This window comes from Strix uralensis, chromosome 1, assembly GCF_047716275.1.
Source record: "Strix uralensis isolate ZFMK-TIS-50842 chromosome 1, bStrUra1, whole genome shotgun sequence".
NCBI classification, from domain to species: Eukaryota; Metazoa; Chordata; class Aves; order Strigiformes; family Strigidae; genus Strix; species Strix uralensis.
Genome location: NC_133972.1, coordinates 29,242,074 through 29,259,124, shown reverse-complemented (window position 1 = coordinate 29,259,124; position 17,051 = coordinate 29,242,074). Strand labels below are relative to the sequence as shown.

At 39.5% G+C, this 17,051-nt stretch overlaps 1 protein-coding gene across 9 annotated transcripts in view; it reads right to left on the bottom strand.

Moving 5' to 3' along the window:
- Positions 1-17,051, bottom strand: part of THRB (thyroid hormone receptor beta) — a 175,326-nt gene that overhangs the window by 38,706 nt on the left and 119,569 nt on the right. For 8 of the 9 annotated variants that reach the window (XM_074861062.1, XM_074861053.1, XM_074861084.1 and 5 more), the window contains one exon: positions 14,670-14,734. In XM_074861062.1, coding sequence (XP_074717163.1) covers positions 14,670-14,676 — 7 coding nt within the window. In that variant the 5' untranslated portion in view covers positions 14,677-14,734. Of the gene's footprint in view, positions 1-533; positions 982-14,669; positions 14,735-17,051 lie in introns of those variants that run through there. The other variant, XM_074861039.1, reaches the window with a different exon arrangement.

Below are 17,051 nucleotides of genomic sequence, written 5' to 3'. Positions count from 1 at the left end.
TAAGAAAGAAGAAAAGGCAAACAACACAGACACAGGTGAGAGATGAAGACCCTGAAAGTAGTAAAAGAATGCTTTCATTTGCCTTTGCATTTGTACTGTATCAAAGCTATGCCTTATTTAAAAAGGCCAGGTTCAGAGAAGATTTTTGATCAGCTTATCAGGGCCATAAAGATGGAGACAAATAAATTTTTAAAGGGCTAAAAGAATATTTTATTTTATAATATAAATATCTAATATATATATATATAAAAGAATTATTTTATATTAGATATCACACAGAAAAACCCAGTAAGTACTCATCACATTGTCATCAGGGATCTATCTTCACAAAGCTATAAAATTGAATAAAAATCACAATTATCCCTGCTGAAAAAAAAAAAAAATTGTAGCAAGAAAACACCTCCCATATAATAATGCCTTTACCAATGGCCAAATCCCTGACCAGAAACAAAGATATAACAACATGGGGGGTTTTTTTGTTTTTTTTTTTAAAATACAGCATTTGCTGTGCTCTGCATAATAATGCCAGTTACCTTTACACTTTTTTTCTTCTTTTTGGTATTCCTGGGCACTTGACATGACTTGAAAGTTTGCTTTTGTACGGCCTGGCTGTAAAATTGTGCTAGTCCACGTTGAAGCATGTTGACATTGCGAAAGCTGCTGTCCATTCCTCTGGATATCATAATTTTTGGGCTGTCTTTTCCTACTCAAATGGCTTTCCACTATGCCCACTACATTCCATTTCTGATTTCTGTCAGGAAGGTGAATCAGTCTGTCCCATGACAGGAGGCCACGTCCTAGATGTTTGGCAAACACTGCAGGGCTACAAACTGTTGGCATTGCCAAAATCTTGCTCAGGAGTGGAGTTTTGGAAAGCAAGTGGTTCCCCAGCTCTCCTAATGCCGTGGAGTTCCCATGCATCTCTACTTGACCGCACTGATACGATGCAGAGCCTTTCAGCCATGCCCATTCAGCCACCATAGTTCTCCTTCGGTACAAGTAAATATAAAATTTTCCCGTCTGTGAAGCTTGAACAAGTAGGTAGATCTGTGTGGACAGGCTAACACTAGATGTAACTTTCACAACATCACAACTACAACATGGGCCTCAGGGCAAGTTACCACCAATTTATTGCCTTGCTCATATGATCATTTGAGGTCTTGCAGGTCGAAGCTGGTCGGGAACAATTTTCAGATACTTAAAACACAAAACATCAAGGATTCAGCCTTGTTTGACTTTGCTCTTATCGTAGGCTGACCTGAGGGACACTCTGTTACCTAAGTGTGACATTCTTATGTGGGCATGCTTAGCAGTTCCGCTTTTGCTACCTACTGCGTTTCTCTATCTGTGGTTACAGTGGAGTATCAGAGACACTAATTTTATCACAGGAGTATGGACGTTTGGGTCCAGTGTAGATAATGAACAATACTAAAGCTGCATGATTTGATCTAGTTAGAAATTATTTTATTTTATATGTATTAAAATTAAAATACTAAATAGCTTTCTAGCTTGCATCTCGAAAATAGCAAATTCCAGACATTTGATGACTGATATCCACTGTGGTTTTAATCAGAGTAAGATTCTGCTATTTTAAGGGACCTAAGAGTTAATTTTATATACATTTCACTTAGTAAAGTAATTCATACACATATTAGTAAATAAGTGCATACTAAGTCCATAATTTCCTGATAAAAATTATTAAAAATAACTTTGGATTTCAGTTACCAGATCTATCATACTGTTGCTGTTTATGAAAGTTTTGTCTTAAGACTTCTGTTAAGTGGAACATTGCTAATATAGGACATATTCAAAAGACTTAATTATGGTTAGTATTAAATACTGTTATCTTATGTTAATCCTTGATAGTATATATAGCTTTCCTCAATATCTTCTTTAATTTTACATGTAAATGCATACCTTTTTTTCTGCTGGGAGTGTAAGCTCACCTGATATTTGAAGTTAAAAGTCCACTCCCTCTACTCACTGTATCTCAGCTGGACATCAGTAACACGAATTTGTATGAGAAACTATCTGTCATCACAGACTTCAATGCATAGGGCAGGTAAGTCAACTACAGAATTTGCACTTACCTACTTACTTCTGGCTTTATAGATCTGCTCTTAGTTCAGACTTGATTTTCTTAGTAAAATTAAAAACTAAGTCTAAATGCAGGTAATATGGCAAGAGCGCATCACTTGTAGGAGGATAATCAGATTTAAAATAGAATAGTGGAAGCAGCCCAGAAAATACTAGGCAATTTAAAAAAAAATAAAAGAACAGAATCTAAAACTTTTTTTCATAATTTGAACACTTCTATATCTTCTAGACTTCATAATAAATTTCTGCTCACAGGGAGAGACTGGATTGTTCTGGTAAGACCCTCTGGGAGCTGCACAGAACTTCCCTGTAAGTACTGAACCAAATTTGACCACCTCACTCTTCTTGGCACGGAGAGGAACTGTGCACTATAACCCAGCCTTTCACTAGGCGCTGGGTAACCTCAGGTAATGTACCCTTCAGTACAAGGCTACTCTCCTCTTCCTTGTCTTCCTTCATGTTCTAGTTATCTCCCTGCATGGATAAAATTGCATCTTTATATAAATGAGTCAGGCATGTGCAATATATATATATAAAATATATGCATTTCTATAATTCACTCATAAATAGATACTTCCATGCTTTGTCGATTTCTTGAGTGGACCACTGACCCCACACAATTCTCCACATTGTTTAAAAAAGCCAGTTATATCCTCAGTTACTCAGTTCTTGCTATTAGTTCTGGAAATAAGATCAGTGGTTCATAATCCAGGCTGTTCAATCTTGTTAGGCAAAAATTCCTGTACCCTTTTCCCAAATTTATCTTTGATATTAAAGGTCATCTTTGCTGTCTTTCAGTCTATAAGGATTTGCTTTACCTTTGATTTTAATTAAAAAACATATACACACCACAATGGTAAAACTTTTGTTCCTCAATGATTCAGAGAGGATGTCACACAAGGCTTCCAGATTTTCAACTTCAGCAAGAAACTCTAAACCCCTCCTTAACTTAAAAAATAAAATTAAAACATATTTTCCAATTTCTGTGTTTGCAAAGCATCTGTGGGATTTTAAAATATGATTCTAGACACATTTAAACTACAGGAAGAAACTGATATTATTATAGCTTCCATCATTTGGAATTTGCCCAGGCAGAGTTTACAAACGTTAACCCAACATCAAGCAGCTTTTTCCTCTCTTTTCCTTTTAGTTCCCTCTGAAATTTGCCTATCTTGACTCCTATGTTAGCTACAGTTTATTTAATTGTACAAGCTTCCACTTTATTTCACAAATTCCCTTAAGTCACCAGGGATATTTTATATTCAAATTTTGCTGGACGAGGGTGAAGTTGTAAGGAACTACCACTCAGGGGTCTCATATTTGTTTCCTTTTCTTATACTTACTATACTGTGGTGCAGCAGATATATATGTCCTAAATTACCATTCAGGTTATTAAAATGTTAAATTACAGTTTCACCACAGGACTACATTATTTATTCTACTCCTTTTGTTTTAACATATCTTGCCTGAATTTCTCAAAAGCATTTTTCTTTTTCTTTTTTTTTGTCTTCCCCAAGAGAGAATGCAGTTTAAATCTCCTACATCTGCTCTTGGTTTTGTCAAACAAAAACCCTTGATAAAGGATGATAATGTAATTTTGTCTGAGCCCCCTCATCGTAAGAGAGGCATCCCTCTCTCTCCCTCTAGCTACTGTTAAAATGGCTATAATCAAGGCAGAAAGCAGTACAGCCTACTGGGATGAATCATGACTGAAACCACAGGCCCTGTTTCAGAGTAAAGAGGGACTAATAAGAAGGGCCTAGTGCTCTTCTTGTCAACATAAGGAAAGGAATCATCAAGCTATTTCAGAGATATAAAGGCAGCACATTGTAGCAGTAACCGGCATCTGAGCAGTCAACAGTCCAGAAGACTTTCTCAAGTTCCCATCAGAGTGTTTAAAGGTAAGTTTATTTTATAGAAGCAGAAAAGTTTTAGCAGATGAAGTGCCCATTGGGCTAAACTAAGAGGACGGGTGAGGAGAATCCCTCAGAAATTGTTTATTACAGACCAAGACAAAGACTCTTAATGGGTGATTGTAAAGGTTGGCCTGTTCTCAGATATGCAGTGTAACCTGAATGTCAGTGTATAAAGGATTATTAAAAACAATGGAACAATTACTTTCTTTTCATCTCAGTTACATACTTTTTTTCCTACTTCTCTATTAGTATCTGCCAACATTGGTAAAGGAAGAGATACAAAAAGCCACTCCCTTCTTTAGTACATCTCAAGAGAAGGGAATCGTAACTTGTTTCTTCCAGAAGGATGGGAGGTGGTAGCCCGCCAGCCAGCAGGACAGCAGTTCTTACTGGCATGAGCTGTGTACCTATCCTGAACTTTGACCGTGACAAAAACTCAAAGACTGCACAGCACAGAACCAAAAAGCCTGCTGAAAAGAGTGCCTGTTCCCTGTGCTCACCACAACAACCATAAATGTACCACATTAAATCCTCCCTGCTGTGCCCTGAAAGCTACACTCATTTTTCCTAGCTCAGGATCTGCCCTGTAACACTCAAGGCTGGTCTGTGTAATACTATTAGTACTACTGCTGCTCGATCCCGCTGTAGCTCCTGTTGACAGCTAGCTCCATCGGTGATGAAAGCTGCTGTGTGACCACACAGGCAATCAATCAGTCCCTGCTCCTCAGAGACTGTATTGCTCACACTGTTTTGGGGAGTGCAAACATTTCTTTTTCACCCTCAGCAACAGGCTGTCACTTAATTTCGAGGCAAAAGGTAAATCAACAGTTCTGGGATGTCAGAGGATTGCTATTTTTACAGTTACAAAGACATTTCCTCTCACAACAAAAAGTTATTTTACATTCTAAAACTGCTCACAGAATTTCAACTTGTAGCTGATCAAAACAGTAGCAGTAGGTGAAAATATTAGCAGTCTCTGAATTGTCACTTACCTGATTGCAAAACAAAAGATTGACAAAAGAGATTCTTAAGTAAAGTTTTGCCTCTGCTCGTATTTGAAGTTTACTGAAAACAGAGCAGCAAGGGCAACAGCACTTTACTAGTTTTTTTTAAAACATTGAAGTATGCAAGCATCTAAGGACACTGAAGTGGGTTGGCTTCAGGGAGATCAACTAAGGCAAATGTAATCAGGATTAGACTGAGGGGGGCATAGTAGGTTGATCAAGCAGCCTAGCTTTGTATGGACCTGGTCCAATGACACTAGATGATTTCTACTTAATGACTTAAGAAAAAAAAGCAAGCAAGCTACCATTAAAGGACATCTCCCAGCAAAATTAAAACCCAATTCATGTTTTGTACAAGCATTTTAAAGCACACAAAGTAACTATAGGTAAAAGTATGTAAAGTTTTCATGTGTGTTTGTGCTGGGAATGATAAAACTACCTGTGCCAGACAAGGCTTAAGGTTTAATTTCTTCTTGTTAATGTTGCAGTCAGTTCACAGCATTTTGTTTTCTATCCTTTATTTTGCTTCTCCTCCTCTCCTCTCCTCTCCTCTCCTCTCCTCTCCTCTCCTCTCCTCTCCTCTCCTCTCCTCTCCTCTCCTCTCCTCTCCTCTCCTCTCCTCTCCTCTCCTCTCCTCTCCTCTCCTCTCCTCTCCTCTCCTCTCCTCTCCTCTCCTCTCCTCTCCTCTCCTCTCCTCTCCTCTCCTCTCCTCTCCTCTCCTCTCCTCTCCTCTCCTCTCCTCTCCTCTCCTCTCCCATCCTCCTCTTTTCTCCCAAGTAACATCACAGCATTTTCTTCTATTCTTCCTTATCAAACAGGGGAACACTTCACAACTGAGTCTCTCAAGTTTTAAGCTGGGTTCGTGTGATCCTTGAATAAGCAGAAGGATGGAGCACAGCTAACACAGACTAGCCAGATTCTTCTCTAAATATGCAAACCCTGCCTTCATATAATGTGCTAAATAAAACCGTTGAGAATGTGTGATTTCTTTCCTAAATTTTAAAAGGTAAAAATGACAGTGACTATAAGAAAAAACTGTACCACGAGAGAAAGGGACTCTTGCAGGTGGGACTAGTGATGTCTGCTAAACCACGAGGTGGTTTCCAGTATTTCAAAAACATGTGTGTATGTGTATGCTTGTGGAAGTAAAGAGAGTCAGGATTATTTCATCCAGGACTGCTGTACTGTTACTTGCTTTAACAGTGGCAATATTATAAAATATTTAAATATTACATTTTAGAATATGGCTTTCAATATAAATTAATTTTCAGTATTTGCAAACAATCTTTTGGACAAAGATTACATCATCATGAAAGAAGAGTGCGCACATATTACAATAAACTTTGTAAAGAGTTTTTAATGTGTAAGAAAAGGTAACATTAAGAAACTTGTAATATACAGTGTAATAGCTTTATCCTTGTTCTTGCTGACAGATATCTTAATGAGCTCCTCAGTGCGAACCAGTGTAATCGCTTTTTAAAGACACACTGAATTTCTATTAACTATTAATGTAATACCAGACATATACTTATCTCATCAAGAACCTGGGCTTGACATTATGCTCAAATTTTTAAACATAAGAAAAAAATTAATCAGAGGAAAAGAATATCCAGAAGAACGTGACAGCTCATCTGTAAGTTAACTGGAGGCAGGTTCTGAGCACAGAGAAGCAAATGGTTCAGTGTTTTGGTAGGTGAAGAGCTATCTGAAACCCTCTTCTTAGAGAAATGAACAGGAGTTGTGTACCCAAATATGGAATCTTGTGACAGCTACAGATACAATAAAAATACTGAAAGAAGCGAATGACCAAAGCTATATGGGAAAAAGCAGTAAGATACCGGACACACAATGGAATGAGAAAGGTGATGTTAACCAGTATAGTCACATAGATGCTAAATGCATTTGACCCTCTCATAGTTCAGTACAACACAGGGAGGAAGATTTTCTGAGAACAAGGTATACCTGAGCATGGCAGCTCTGTTCAAACCACAGGGTTCGCCTGGTTACCGTCTCCAACAGGAGCCATAAGCAGATACCCAGGGAAGAGCAAGAACAAAGCAGGCATATATGAGAGATCCCACCAATAGTCTCCCAATGCCCAGCTACTTGTCAGCCCAAGGACTGCCTGAGCCCCTGGAGCCAATCTAAACTGTAGTAATACCCAAGAGGTCTCTCTCTGAAGTGCAGCCCAGTCTCCTCTTGCGTACACTTCTTGCATTCACAACACCCTTTGGCAAGCAGTTCCAGTACCTGGCTCTCTTTAATGTACAACCCAACCCCTCTGTTTGTTCTAAACCAAGATTAATTTGATGCCCAACAGCGACCCACCTCTCCAGGACTCATTTTGCAGACTGCTGCTTGTATGAATATGGGAATGTTAATGGACTTTTACTATTTTCACATTGTGTCTTTTAATGCCTGGGAACCTATTAAAATAAAAGTGAGAAGCCAAAACACCATTTCCAGATTATGGATCAAAATACCATAAAGCAGATCTTTAAAAACGTTGTGCTGGAGAGGTTACACAGTACAGCAAAGTGAAAACCTTAATCCACCTCCTATGGGTGATAAGGAGCAGCACAGGGACTATATACAGCAAGTGAGGTGATACATAGCACAACTCTAAGAACAAGTGCCACAACTCTAAGAGGCAATAAATCAACATTGTGACCAGCAAATGTTAAACCAATATAATGAATGCTTATAACAAATTTGTTGTAACGCACTCTGATCAGATCTGTGGTGATCTTAACCCTCTGTGCCCCATGCTGCGCACCAAGAAGGACTGTCGTGGTTTAAATCTGGCCAACATGCACCATGCAGCCACTCACTCACCCTCCCCCTGCCCTGGGGATGAGGGAGAGAATTGGAAGGGTGACGGTAAGCAGACTTGTAGGTTGAGAGAAAAACAATTTAATAATCAAAATAAAATAATAGTAATAATAATAACAACAGAAAATAGAATGAGTAACACACAATGCAATTGCTCACCACCCACCGACTGATGCACAGCCCGTTCCTGGCTAGCAATTCCAGAGAAGAGAAAATTCCAAAACTTAAATCCTGGAAAGAGAGAGCAAGCTTCCTGGCCCACCCTCATCTATATACTGAGCATGACATTTTATGATATGGAATATTCCACTGGCCAACTTGGGTCCATTGCTCTGGCTGTGCTTCCTCCCAGCTTGTGGTACACCTGCACACGGGCAGGACATGGGAAGTTGGAAAGTCCTTGATTTCTTGGCAATAATTAAAACCATCAGCGTACTATCAACATTCTTCTCGCACCAAATCCCATACTGAATCCAAAACACAGCACTACTCCAGCTACCATGAAGAAAATTCAACTCTATCCCAGCCGAAACTAGAACGTTGAAATTACAGTGAAACCATTTCGGAAATCACTCAAATCACTTCCACAAATCATACCACTACCACCATTTTGTAAAATCCTGATTCTGAGTATTTTCTGAGTGCTGAGTGCTTTCGCCATGAGCTTTCACATCAGTTCACATGGTCTTTCCTCAATCCCACATTAGACCTCCCAGCCCTCCCCACTGAGGAATGGACAGCATATTTGGCCACTGTTTACTAACAGCAAATCCTGGGGATATGTGCACATAATTGAAGCTCTTTGTTTTTTCAAGATGATGAAACAGTTTGAGCTATTTTAGTTCTAGAATTGCTTAAAGAAATAGCCTGTATCTTGAAATAACACCTCCTGTTGAAGGACTGAGGTTTGAGCAATGCCCAGGTAAAAAAAGAGGTACTAAAACTAGCAGTCTTGACAAATATATAATTTGTGAAAGACAAAAAACAATAAGTAAACAAACAAAGTTAGCCCAAATAATGCAGTCAAAGGCTTCTTCAGAAAGAAAGACAAACTGGGATGTGAGGAGAGCATTCTTTAAAACTTGAAAGAAACTGAAGCTTGGTACAGGTCTAAACAGTTTTCAGACATGTGATCACATACATAACAAAGCAGATCTGAAAGTCTGGCCTTCATGTTTTGCAACCTTTAAACATTTCCTTAAACATGTCTTCTTTTATGATAAGCGCTGTTAGTGAGTCTGATGCTTTAAAGAATATCAACAGAAATCCACTTAGGGAATGTAAAAGGTATTTTGTTTATAGGGAAATAACTGGAAAATGCCTGATTGGATAGTAGCTTTCCTATAGTTCATCGACAGCTTTACATTTGGCACAAAAAATTACAGTCCTCTCTACATATAGGACTGTATATCAAGGACAAGTGTAAGCTCTGACATACAATCATCAGAAGAACTGAACAGCAGTCTGTGGTCAGGCTTATGAAGGGCATAAAATGGCAGGCTGCAACTCCTGTGGCAAGCACAGCAAGGGAAAGTGTTTCATTTAATAGGCTAGTGGAGAAGACTTAGGAAAAATATAAGGACATTTTGGGTTTTTTTAATTAACTATTTTAAAAGGTATTTGTCTGTGAAATTAACATGTTTTTACATTGACAACACTATGCACTCCTTCTTACTGATGGCAGCAATGAAACACTGTTACACAGTCTAAGAATGACATTCAGAATTTCAAACACAACAGTCTGCTCCCATCAGAAATAAATTTCAGAGAGTTAACCAAAAAAAGCACCTCTGGTTTAAATAAAATTATTATAGAAAGGGACTATACCGATGGATTGTTGAAAAAAAATAGAAAAGGAAAAAAATATCAGCCCTAACATAATGAAACGTACTTAAGAAAATGGCTAGCAGATGTTGCAAAGCTAAAAAATCACGTGTTTGTTTTCTCTGTTCTTTGTGAAACCTAACCAGATCCATTTTTTTTTTTTAAATGTGTGTATCTTATCTGGAAAATATAGCAGGTATCCATGAGCTGTAAATACCAAACTTAAACACCTTTAGAAACACACAGACATAAAATCTTCCTGCTTCTCCTAAAGAAACAAACAGCTCTTCAGAGAGCCCTTTTTTCCCCCCATGATGGGAAAGAAAACCCCAACACATTATTAAAAAATTGCATAAAAAACTGTTATACAGACTACTTGCCTTTTGAAACTTTTGGATTTATATAGCACTTTTTGAGAGCACTTTTTTAAACATTAAAGTTTAAAACAAAAACATTAAAATAAAACCAGAATGTCTGTAACCTAGAACTTACCAAGTGTGATATTTTTAACTGCATATTCAAAAATACGCTTCTAAGTAATAAGAGCCATCATGGAGTGATTCATAGCTTCATGCAAAAACATCCCACAATATAAATCTTGTTAACCTTTTGAAAATCCCCAAAAGCTCATTACAAAGCTGCTGAATCCTGGCGTAACAAAACCGTATATTAAAGTATTTACTGTCCTTCTAGAAAGTCCATTACTTAAAAGAAATAATGCACTTGAGTTAGTTGGATTTTATCATGGTCTGGCAGCAACAAAGTGTCAGACATTGACGTATGTCAAATTAAATTATCCTAGGAAAATCATTACAGAATTCAGGAGAAATAATTTCTCAATTGATGTTACACAATAAACTATCCTCCACCTGAATTAATGGCCAGTTTACAGAGTAATGAGCATTACAGTGAAAAGACTCATCAAGAAAAGGTGGCACCTTTCCTATCCTATTACTCTTCCCTGTTCTTGGAAACTACATGCAACACCCTTGGAGGCACTGATTTTCAGATGGATTTGTTGCACCAAAGCTGATTAATTTTCTTCTCCAAATGAGTGACCTGTTACAAGAAATGCTGCATATGAAATTCCACTTAATGAAAATATGCATTTATAACATTTAAATTATATTCCCTAATGTAAGCACTTAATTTTATTATAATTCCTATCTTGATCTAACTTTACAGTCATTAGCAAACAGAACACTGTGAATATTTCGGAGTAGAAGTCTGAGTCAATTATGAAACTCCAAGTAAAAGCAGAGTAAAATCCTGGCCTTACTGAATCCAGACCAAGAGCTGCTGCAGACTTCACTGCCACCGCTATTACATTCTTTACATTTGATCTTCATCTGCCATGAAGGTGAAATTAATGAGATTTACTATATTCTACAAATAACTATTTTATGGTTTTAGAACCAATTCGTCAATTCCTTCTTCAGTTCTCACTCCAGTAAATGAAGTAAGACAAAGATCTGTCCTAGGGCTTGCCCTGCATTTTGGGAGAAAATGTACAGAAGAAAGCCTTCAGTGATAAATTATTGCTAGTGGATAGGATGCTAAAGCCAGAAGCCTCACTACAGTATTTAAGCAGCAAGAATTTTTTAATGAACCATGTTACATATTTATTTGAAAGTACTCTCTTCTCAATTAGAAAATAATACTTTCCAACTTTTTCGTTCTTCTATTCCCTTGTGCAAACATATGGCAGAAAGACTTGTAGTTATTGCTAAGACAGTACTAATTTTTAAAACGCGTATAATTTTTTTTCCCAGGTATTACTCTGTGGACAGTAATTGCTGGTGCCAAATGTAAAGCTGCTGCTGAACTATGGGGGGAGCATTCAATCAGTCATTTTCCACTTATTTCTATTTAAAAAAAACCCCAAACATATTTTATTTACATTCCCTAAATGCATTTTGATGTTGTTTAAAAGCATCAGATCTGCTGCAGCATTTATAGACAACGAACATTTAAAAAAAATGAGGTTTCGAAACAGGAAAGCTAAACTCTCAGATTTGCTTTGTTACATTTATGTGTGTGATCACTCATCTGAAAACTATTTATTTTAGGGATGTACCAGGCTTCAGAGTCTGAGAACAGAATGCATCTGTCTCAGACTTGGTACTCAATTGCAAGACATACTATGTCCAGTTCTCCCTCTCCAGAAGCATCCCTTTATCTCAGTGTTTGGTCAGCATCTCAGTTATGTGTACAGAAAATTGGTTAGGCAAGTTTTGACACTTAGAACTGGCAGAGTTGCAAAAGCATACCGACAAACAGTCTTTACAAAACCTGTGGGTCCAGCTCTTCACTTGTCAGCTTCTACTGTCATCAAGTACCCAATATTAGGTGTTCATTAACTCCATCTGTATTGCTGTGTGAACTCTATTTTGACTGCATTCTAAGAAAAAGGAAGAGTAGTTTGGACTTCATTAACTCAACGTTTGCCTTTCAGTTAATCTTTTTGCATGCAAAAACTGTACATGGTGCATTGATTTTGCTTTTTATTTTTCATTTTATTCATTTTTAAGTAATGGCTTCTACACCTCTGAAATCCTTCCATGTTACCCGTAACTTTGAAGTTCCCAAAATAATTTTGGAAAACTTGAACTCTCCCTTTATTAAAAGCTATAAGCACATACAATTACAGATGCGTGCCATAAAATAATCACACCAGTATGTTTTTTTTAAGCTGAGAAGTCAAAATATTAAAAATATTTTTCCTATGGCAAATGCAAAATGTAGTAAAGCTTAGCTTTACTACCAAAGGCCAAATTCTACAGTCTTCTGTCAGAAAAACTTCTCTAGATTGCATTAGAAACTGGAGGTTTTTGGACAATGCCTACAAGAGGAAAATTCTTACTGCAGTAAAAATTTAACATATGGGCAGAGAAATTATCTATCAAAAAATCAGAATAATACAGCCTATTATTTTAGGCAACTGGTTTGGTTTTGGATTAGATTCTGCTCTCATATTCCAGTGACTCAGTAACAGAATCTAAGCTTTCATTTTCATTCATTAGGAAAGGAGTCCTGTCTGGCTCTGGATGGTGGTATTTATGCAGTTTTTATAGAGTTTGAAAGATTTTTATTTCATCCATGCTTCTTTTCACATTCACACTCATGTAGGGAATTTCATTCCTATAATGAGAAACAGCAAATATAAACTGCTCAGAATGAAAAGTGCTGGACATCTACAGCTGTACCAACAGTCATCTTCTGCAGTGAACCTTTATTTTCGCCTGGTGATTATTTTCTTTGCACATATTTGTTCTGCCCACGTCTTTCAAAAAAAAAACCCCACAGAAAATGTAAGTCCTTCCAATTAGGCTTTGTGTTTCACTGAGCTTAGCAGAGCTGTCCTGCCAAGGGGAAGTCCAGGGAGACAGGTCTGGTTAGCATGCTAGTGGGAATTCTCCGTAAAACCCCCCTCCATAGGAAGCTACTCCCCAAACAGACAAGGTGAGGACAAAGTGGGTACACTGCATTTCCTTCCCCATCTCTTGCCATCATACAGCACAAGCTACTAATTGCTCCCTCCAAAACCACTGCAAAATCAAGCCCTGTAGTAAAAGGTCAAAACCCACAGTTTAACACGAGACAGAAAAGCACAGGAGAGAAAATTGGAGAGACTGAGTTACATGTTAACGCTTTAAATTCTTCCAAAACAGGTATTTCCTAAATGAAATCATCATACCTAGAATGCCTGCAGAAGAAAGCACAAACACTCTAGTGGGCCCTGCCAATGTAATCTAAGGATACTAACTCCCTTCTTGATCCTCAGGTGGCGGTGATCCAAAGCCCGGTCCAGAGCCTGACACACCAACCAAGGGTCAGGTATTGCCACTTCATTCCACAAAAAGCCTCGATACCCTCTGCCTCCACCTCATATTCATCTCTGCCTAACCTCTGCTTCAAGAGACAGCAAAACCCCCATAAAAACAGAAGTCAAATGACACATCTTTGCATATTATCAACTAATACATTTTACTATGAAAACATACATTTAAGTAATACTCTGTTTCTCCCCATGAATTAGGGTCCATACGTAGGACCCTAAACTTAAAAGACTGTCTTTGCTGGTGAATGTAGTTGTTACCCCTTGCTGGCCAATACAACAGGATGGGAGCCTGCTAGGGGAAAGGAGAGGATATTTGATCTACCCAGTCAGTAAAAATAAACTGTCTCTTGAGCAAAACACCAGGAGTTCAGTCTTGTTTGTTATGATTTTCCCTACGTAGCACATGCTGCATTTTACAAACAGGCTTTTAAAAGGTCCCATTTATGGCATTTGGCTCTTGAAATATGCATTGACAAACAGTATCAGCAGAACATTTTCTTTTCTTACGCAATATGATGAATACTAAAAGAAATTCGGGAAGTCTGAAATACTCTGGGTTTCTATATGATCATGTAGTAAGTACATCTTTTTAGGCACCCTGTTCTGGGATAAGGGGGTTTTGACACAGCTAGTTTATGTATAGCCTTCAAACACTTTGCAACTGGAAGGGATAAGATGGTTAAGTGGACTTAAAAAGGTTAATGACTGTTTGGACTCTGGGTCTTCAGCCCACCTGCAGACCTAGTCAATTATTACCTGAAGAGTACTTGGTAATCTATGTAAAATGAATTTGACTGTCTCACTTTGAACCTCAGGGGATATGTCCATGTTACAGAGTAACTTAGGCCAATGTACTCAGCAGAAACTGTCACTGCACTGGCAGTTTCAGCAGATATGTTGAAGTGGGAGTACGCATTTAGAACAAAACACAACTTCGCTTCTGAAGGAAGAGAAGGATGAGAGTTTCAGCAGAAAAATGTTTGGGAAGATTACTATGTGCCCCACATGTCTATGCTCTGGGTAGGGGAAAGATTTCAATTCCCAGCACCAATGAATTCAGAACTTGTTAAAGCAGTATTTTGCAGTGAACATTAATAATAATCACTCCAACAAAGCAAGAAATATTGCACAGATGCTCTCATGAAATATGATTACCTGACATACTGCTGGGAGTTATGGATATGTAATCATTCTCGTTCTTCTTCCGTCACCAATGTCACCTGCCAAAAAAAGAAAAAAAACCCCATGTAATACGTTCATAAATGCAAATCTGCAGAATACAATTAATATTTAAACAGGATGGAACATTTTGGATCTTGAATACCATGGTCCATGTTTGATGGCTTAACACATTAAATTCAATGCACTCTGCTTAACTCCATGAGGCAATGAATGCAAGCCAAGTCCAAAACTTAGTGGATTGGAGGAGCTGTGGGTGGCAGGGATTTGGAGGAAGGTAAAAATGTTGGTGGCTACTGATACAGAAAAAAAAAAATGCTTCTGCCCACTTCATGGAACACCTTCCCCTAACTTTCTGCAGAAGTTCCTTTAGGTCTAATCTGTACCTTTAGGAGCTGATTGTTTCTTACTTTACAGTTTCTAATGATATATGCCATTACTCTCAGGTTCAGTAAGAATAGAGGATTCAAAGGAATTAGAAATCCTCTGTCTACAGTTACAGTGATTCTTCAATCATTTGAAATTCAGAAGTATATCAACTTTTACAAAGTTCTGAGATGTGAATAGTAATTTTAGTCACTTGATAGAAATCTTATTTGTATGTACTTATTACTTAACTTTTGAACAATGGCATCTTCTGTTTTATTAAGGAGATAATGGCAGCTGTGAGGAACTGGATTAGGCACCCTGAAGTCATGGTTTTAATATTTAGATTGCTTTCCCCATTCAAATGTCCATACACACACACTGACATATTAACTATATTCCTTTTCTGTTTGGTAATTTTGTGTCAGGAGAGAAAGTCACTGATATCAATTATGGCAGTGTGCCCTTGTTCAGCCATTCCAGCCCAAAACACAGTGCCCAGCTGGATGACCCCAGCTCGCTCCCTAGTTTAAGCACCAACAATCCAATTCAAGCGGAGACAGTCCAGAACAGAGACAAGATCTCATCAGAATTTTTAAATAAGAAATCCCAGGCCTAAAACTGACCCCACTAATGCCAGTGGAAAACTAGCCTGGGATCAGAGTCACACTCTCTTAAGCATCAGGGAACATTTATCTTTCAATGTTAGCACGCAAGTGACATTTTATAGGGGAAGCAGAACCTCTCTTAGATTGTCCTGATTGACTTTTTATGCTAAGAAACTGTCCCTTGGTATTTGTTAAAAAACTTTTGGATATTTCTTTCCATCCATTCAGCGCTGCAGCCATCTGTATTTCTTCTCAGCCACCGTCTCCTCACACAGGGAACGTTTCCCTTCCCTTCCTTGTCCTTGAAATAAGTATCCTCCACTAACAGCAGACTGAAAGGCCATCGAGCGCATCTGCTCCATTTAGGCACAGACTACAACACTAAAATGAGAAAGCAGGTGAACTGCAGCAATCACATGCACCGTGTAATTAATGTATCTGGGACGCAGCCTCGCAGTTCCACCTAAGCCCATCAACCCCCCCCAGCGCTACACCGGCGAGGGCTGAACACCCTCCCGGGAGCTCAGGCGCCCGAGGCTCTGCGGTCACCCTTCACAGGCTCCACAAGATGGCGGCGGGACGCCCCCGCCGCTCTTGGCGAGCCCCGGCCCCTCGCCCCAGGCGCCACTTGGCGCCCCGCTGCTCGGACACGGGGTGGAAGCCAGCGCCTCTCCCCGCCCCGCGCCCTGGACAAGCCGGCTGCCCGCCCGTGCGGCGCAGGGATCAGCCGCCCGCCTGGAAGCGGCCGGGGGGTCGCGGGGCTGCCCCGCTGCGCCGCTTTCCTCGCCAACACCCCCCGCGCCCGCGCCCGGGCCCGGCCCCGCCGCCGCGCAGTGCGGCGCGGTGCGGCGGCGCCCCCTGGCGGCCGCGGGGGAGCGCAGAGCGGCGGGACCCCACGCGTGGGGGGGGTGGCCGGGCCCACCGCAGCACTGCGGGGCGGGGGGGGGGGGGTGTCTTCCCTTGCAAACCTCCACCTCCTGAATTAACAGCTCTATTGTCTTCTCCCTAACGTGTTCTCTACCTTTTCCATCGCTTTCTGCCTCGTTACAAACCAAAACACACCACCACCGCCCCCCCCCCAAACCCCCAAGAAAAATGGGGAACATACACTCCCCCCCCCCCCCCCCTATTTGTAAAGCAAGTGCAAAGTATAACCTACTGAAAGCTTTACAGCAGGAACAGGTAAAATATCCTCAAGCATACATGTTACAATGTATTTTTATCTCCTTGTCTTTTCTTCCAAGCAAACCACCCCAGACTTCGTCTGGGCTCTTCTCAGAAAAGACAGTATCTCCTTAAACTCCTAAGGGAAAAGCAAATACTCCACTTGATATTTGCCGTGTACAACCAACATAACCGTAGGTGACATACAAGACCTTTCTTT